Raw genomic sequence first — 6,732 nt, 5'->3', positions numbered from 1 at the left:
GCCAAAGGGTTTTCCTATCTTAATATCAATGTTTGTTAAAAATTGTGATTAATAAAAATAAAAAAATGGTGGGTACGGATCAACACTAGGCCATGACACATATTGTGGGGGATTATCCAACTCTATGTTGAAACTCCCCACTTTCCTGCGATAATGTATAATGTGCACCAGGGTAATCGCCAGCATTCATTCTTTACACATTCACCAACATTCTATACATTAGAAAACCCCTAAGCTTTTTTTTTCCAATAAGCATTCTGCAGAAACCCCTCCATTTCTTTCATCATAGTAAATGGTTTGCAGGCTTCAATGCTCATGTCCACTACTACAGTTAGTGCCATGAAGACTGCAGCATCCTCCACGCATGTTATGTGTCGCATTGCCAACTGTACCAAAGGTTTGCTGCTCTTCCCCTTGCCCTGTACACGGCAACTCATCACGAAGCCTCCTAAAATTTGTAGTCCAAAATTGAAGCTAAAATCCCCACTACTGTGGGGACTTAGAATTGGAGATACTAGAGGGGACACTTTGGATGTGTCGATGAGGAATTCTCCACCTTTGTCTGCACTAATAAGGGTTTCTGAAATCACAATTCCACTACTCACTCCTAGACCACCACCTTCTTCAACTAATTGAAATCTACAACTAATAAATTTCTTTGCACCATGTGCTCTCCATGCTTCTAGCCTTCCCCACGGCTGCCAACTATCCACACCAGAGGAATCTGGTCGAAGAATCAACCATGCCCCAGGATTGGACCGCGAGACACGATCAGAACCAGTAGAAGGCACAAAGGGGGTTACCATTGAAGCAGCTGCCACTGCAAATCCAGAGAGGTCATGGATCATAACCAACCATCCTTTTCTATCCCTTATTTCACTGTCTTTATCACCATTATGAGAACCAGACCAACCATTTGCAGTTCCATCAAGCTGTGAGGCACTGAGCAAGATGAGGAAAGCAGAAGACGAGTGTCAAATACTTGCGGTTTAGAAATAAAAACACCCAAGGCAAGAGTCGTGCACGACTGCCTCTGTCTCGACTAAATTTATAGCTGAATATTGGCTGCCTTACATTGCCCTGCAGTTGCACAATCTGTGGGCTTAATGTTGTCTCGTCCTCAAACTGAAATATGTATCGAGGATCAGGCTCAACCTTCACTCTCACATGGAGCTCTGCCCTGGGACTGCCACCTTCCACCTTGTTCTTACCAATGTTTGTCCATCCATTGTGAAGGAGCAATGTTTTCCCCTCTGCCCATTCTGCTCCAACTTGCAATCTGAAGGTCCCAATTTGCTTACTACTGCTAACACCACAATGAGATCCATGTCTCCCTGTAAAGATCACTATCTCCAAATAAGCTGAGGAAGACTTAAAACACCATGGAGCGATCAACTTTTTCACCTTAGATTCTTCAAGATAGAAAGTTGCAGCAATACTGTGAAGATCTTGGCTTCCAGGTGTGGAGGAAGACGTGATTAGCTTCTCCTCTTTAACTTCCGCAGATCCAACATGTACTGGCATGTTGAATGATAGAGATTTATTTTCTGACAACGCCAAGAGATCACGTACCCCCAATAACCAGATAGAGGTCAAGGGGGTGGTCCTTGTTAGCGTGAAGTTGTGCCAGCATTTGCAAGGATTTTGTTGCACACATCTCTTGGTCAGCAAATGTTGCGTCCTCTTTTGCGCACTGAGATAAGCCAAGTTGTGAATCGTCGTGCTTGGTTTGATGCAACAAAACTAACATCAGATGTTCTGGATTTGTTCAAGGCACCATTATGTATTGAAGGATGGGATCGAGCACTTAGAGAAGTTGGCAAGTTGTCCTCTAGAGCTGTTCTTTCTGCTCAAAGTGTTGCAGAATTATTGAGAGCAACAAAAAATTTGCCAGTGTTGATAGCTGCTGGCGCAGAAGATATTTTAGTTCCACTTAAATCAGCTCATGCTTTAGCATCAAGCTTCCTAACTCTAGATTAGTTGCAATATCTGGGTGTGGACATTTACCCCACGAAAAAATGCCCGAAAGCATTGCTTTGCAGCCTTGTTACCCTTTGTTGCAAGACTCTTTAATGTTTCATTAGAAATGTGAAGCACAACACAAGGATAATCCAACATGTTTGATGATTTTTGCTGAATTGCTGGATGTTAATCCTCAACTTGCTTGAGAGGGGCTGTTTCCATTTTTTAGGGACAGTACCTGTACACATTTGGATGGATGGAGCTCACAGACTTGTGCTGGCACTGGCTACTATATGCCGAGCGTCGTTCTACCCACACTGGTCCACAGCGCTCAGAAGCATACTGATTGCAGTTGCTGGTCTTTCATTTTCAGATTTCTTTTTTTAGATGATTGCTTGTTATGGTGAGAATTTTAAAAGCAGAATCAGATTGATTGCTGCTCTCTCACCTTTTGTCAGTCTGCTATAACATATCTCTACTATTCCTAGTAACTTTTTTCTTGTCTTTTCATGCAAGATTCTTTTTCTTTTTTTAGCTCTTGATAGAAGCATCATTTATTTTTATTATTGCCTCTTGTCAACCTATTTTTGGCATGAAATCATTCATTCTTAGACAAGTGCAATATTTTTTTAAAAATCTCTCTTACTCCTTTACGTCATTTTAAGTAAAAAATGAGAAGTTGAGGTTTTTTTTGAGAAGTTTTCTTAAGAATTTAATATTAAAACTAATTAAAGTTTTATTATTCTTTTTTTTACTCTATTGCCTTCATTATTTAATGATTTGAGTTAATTGATCTATATGAACATAGTTATATCTTTCTTAATGTTTTATTCCAATCTTGGAGGCATATGTATGAAGAATATGGGGAGATCTTTTCTAGCCCCATGACTTTATGTTTTTATTACTTTGAGATTATATTTTGAACCAAGGTATTCAACATAAAGCTAATTATTCTATATATAAAAAAAAAAAACAAAGGGGGTAATCTTTTTTCTCGCATCAAGCTATCATTTAATAATTGTAATTGTGTGATTTCATACTATGATATTTTAAGTATATTTATTCAAGTATATATGGGTGCACACATATATACCAAGATAAATATACAAGCTATTATAATTTTCATACTCATGTTTACCCTCAATGGAGTTTTATACCTAATATCTATATTTAGTTGATCTTCCTTAAATCATTTTACTTAATTGGATTATGAGTAATCTTACACATTTGCCTTCATTTTGATATTTTGATGTGCTCATAGTTGCACTTTTATGCTTTTATAGCATTTTTCTATGCCCATGTTGGCACTTTTTGGTTTTATACCAATGATCTACATGATTTATATGATATTTTTTTTGAGTTGCATAGGGAGCTTAATATTTTTTCAAGGTTAACTATGTAGGTCCCCTCAGTATAACTGCTACATAGTTTCCTTATCTGGCCCATGGAGTATCCCTCCATCCTATATTGGTATGCACTCATTTTATATGGAGTTTCCCTCCATTTGATCCTATCTGTTCCATTTTGATAGGATAATATTTTTATGGAGTTTCCCTCCATGTTGTTCCATTTTTGTTCCTCCATGAAGAGAATGTTATTATTGGAGTTTCCCCTCCAAATTCAAATAATTTGATCCAATTTGAAGGCAATATGTTGTTATATCCTCATAATCCATTCTTTTGATTATCCTAACAGAAATCATCAGCATGTCTCTCCTTTATGTTATTTTCATATATTAATGTGATAATGATCTGCATACATTATTGCTTAGATCATGAGTCATGCATGTTATGGAGGGATGGCCCCATTAACTTGCAGTGGGATGATTCATTAAGTGGACTGTCTATATCCACGTGATTGATGCAATTTTGATGCACGTATCATTAGTTGGCCTTGTCTATGGTCATTTGTGCATTAGTATAATATTCTTTTCATGAGAGCATTGATCAAGCTTTTTACTCAATTTATCCTTGTTGACAATTTTTTGAGCATATACTTTATCTTGATATCAGGTTATCTCCATTATTTTGTGGTAACATTTTTTACTCATTGTTTCTCTATGAGAGTTTTATTATCCTTATTCAAAAGGATTTCTAATTTGCATATATGATGGCATTCTACTTGTGGATATTTGTCTTGTTGTTCTTTTCTTCCAGGTGATCCATCAAGGAACCTTCTCGATTTTTCACATATGAAGATGTGTCTATGCTTCCTCATTCAAAGGATTCATGTGCTTCTCTTGGATCTACAAATGTTCCATATGGCTTGAAGACAATCAAATTACTTCATATTGAAGATTAAGTTGCAGATTTTTGTAAAATTATGGGTTTAATACCCTTTGATGTAATTACCCCAAGTAAAGATTAAAGGGGGGTGTTAGAAGTTGTAATCTTTCCTTGGTGTGTTTATAAACCAAGGTTATAACTCCTTTCTTTATTTTTATAATATATTAGGATATAAGCCAAGGTATCCTAATATATTTCTTTTTTGTAGTTTTTCCACTACATCTTATTTTGTCATCTAGTGGAATATGTGAGGACAAATATATATTGTAATTTGTAATTTAGATTATTCCTCCTTAAGAGGAATCTCACACTTGGCCTCACACACTTATGAATGGTGGCATTCATAGACATGGGAGTTACATTCTAACTCTTCTCTCTCATCTCTATTTAAGAGATGACCCTCCTTTCTCATTTACAATGAGGTTTCTTCCTCTTCTCAATTACTGTATGAGTGATTGCTCTCTCTCTCTTTCTCTCTTTTCCTTCTTAGGCTTTTCATGCCTCATTCATAATGTCACAAGGGGTTTTCTTTGCTTTCCCCTTTCCAAATATCTTGTCTCATGGTGTTGGAGCTTGAAGCTTTCTCTCTCCTATTTTATGGTAATATCTTTTCATGCATTTACTCACTTAGATTCTTTCCTGGTATTGCTTATTTACAGATTTCTTTTTCCATTTCTAACAGTTAACCAGTTTTAAAAAAATGAATCCTAGCTAGAGAATTATGTTTAGGAGAATATCTCGACTTATGGTTTCTTTTGACCCCAACTCCTCTATGCTTCCTTTGAATCTAGATGAGACACCCATGAAACAAATGAAACAAAATAAAATGAAAATTGCCAAAAAAATGCATATCAAAGGCACACACACCCATCAAAAGGAGCATATATACATATACATGTATATGTATATTTAAGTATATATGTGTATGTATATATAGGTATATATGTATGTATATATTTTTAGTATTTAGGAGTATTGGGGGATAAATCAATACAAATAGGTAGCCTAAAAATTCACTGATCTAATAAATTGTAACAACAACATCCAAACCATATAACAAACAATTGAAGTATGAAGTAAATATAAATAGCATCAAGCATCCACAAAATCATAACACATGAGACAATGATTTTTGTATGTAGAAACCATCAACTAGAGGGAGAAAACCAAGGTGGGGATTACATCAAAAAGCCCTTTATTACAGTAAACAAGATTTCCCTATTAGGAGCTAAAAATATTCTTTCTAACGGTTCACCATGTTAGGAGTTATTAGTATACTTTTAGGAGCCGATTAGATATATTAGGATCTTCTGCACTAAAGAATTTTAGAGCTCCTTCTTAGAGTCCACTCACTTCAGGGATTTTCCTTTTCGCAACTAATACGAAACAAAAAGTTAAGTTCTCTAGATGTACATCTCCCTACCTATCAAATCCAGTCTTTCTTTTCACTCTACTACACTTTACTTTGATAACAACTCTAACACACAAAATCCTCTTGACTCAATTCATCTAACTTCACTCTCTATCAATGTTTAGAATAATTCTTTATAACAACATCATTTTTTCCACTTAATCCTCACTATCCATTCAATTTTCTTCCTTGGTGTTCATTCATCACACTAATTTCATATATCTCAATATCCTAATATGTTCTCCTTGATTGCATTGGTCCACATTATTTTTTACATGGGATTTATTCAAGAACAATCAAAATGTGTTCGACCAAATCTAATATTCTTCTACATTCTTCGCTTCCTATTCACTTTGATCATAAATTGTTTCCTCAATTGATATATCTTTGATGTTTAGACACATCATCACTACATCTAATCCCACCACACTCATATTGAGCACCAATCATTGATTCAATATTTTTACCTTAAGAACATGAGTTGTCCATTCTAGAACTTCATCATCCACTGGGATCCTCACTCACTTCTCATCATCTTGAGTTGTGATTATAACCATGGTTTATTTTGATCATTTATATGTTGTAACTATAATCACACTACTTAATTATTAATATAGACTAATTGCCACAACAATAACCTTTTGTTGTTAGTCTTCATATCTACTAGTCATTGTACTTAGCTATTTTCCTTATTATCAATCTAGTTAACTTCTTACTTATGATCTATTTGGATTACCAATTGATCAAATTAATTTCTATGATTAGATTTCCATCAATGAAAGCTATACAAATCACTACATCTTACCACTTCAATTTAAAATCTAACCACTTTTGATCACAATGTCAATAATCTCCCCCTTTGAAATTTGTGTGGAACTCACATATAAAAATAGGAAAGGTAATATGTCAACAAGATGCATCATATCTTGTTATTTTTATTTTCCATTGATCTCGAAAAACCCTCCTAATACTATACACTACTAAACTGCTCATTTTCTACACTTCCTTGTATTTTCACATTGTCACACTTCTCCGCCTTTTGTCAACAATGAAAAAGGTATAGACACTCAAGTA

At 35.3% G+C, this 6,732-nt stretch overlaps 1 protein-coding gene across 1 annotated transcript; it reads right to left on the bottom strand.

Annotated features, from left to right (window-relative positions):
* Window positions 1-230: 230 nt before the first annotated feature.
* LOC149529087 (uncharacterized) lies at window positions 231-1,524 on the bottom strand. Its single transcript, XM_089808109.1, has 2 exons — window positions 1,024-1,524; window positions 231-932 (listed from the first exon to the last, which is right to left on the bottom strand). Exons 1-2 carry the CDS (start codon window positions 1,522-1,524, stop codon window positions 231-233), a joined length of 1,203 nt encoding a protein of 400 aa, XP_089664235.1.
* Between the last annotated feature and the right edge of the window lie 5,208 nt (window positions 1,525-6,732).

The sequence above is a fragment of the Cupressus sempervirens genome, chromosome 11 (genome assembly GCF_028749045.1).
Source record: "Cupressus sempervirens isolate cs-2001-9-10 chromosome 11, ASM2874904v1, whole genome shotgun sequence".
NCBI classification, from domain to species: domain Eukaryota; kingdom Viridiplantae; phylum Streptophyta; class Pinopsida; order Cupressales; family Cupressaceae; genus Cupressus; species Cupressus sempervirens.
The sequence above is the reverse complement of the archived record's forward strand: the minus strand, read 5'-3'. Positions and strand labels throughout refer to the sequence as shown.

Bases quoted from the DNA above. Each gene is read 5' to 3' on its own strand.
- LOC149529087 (XM_089808109.1), bottom strand. From the start codon at position 1,524: ATGCCAGTACATGTTGGATCTGCGGAAGTTAAAGAGGAGAAGCTAATC. The intron at 933-1,023 runs GCACGACTCTTG...AGTGCCTCACAG, and splicing joins GTCGAGACAGAGGCAGTCGT to CTTGATGGAACTGCAAATGG.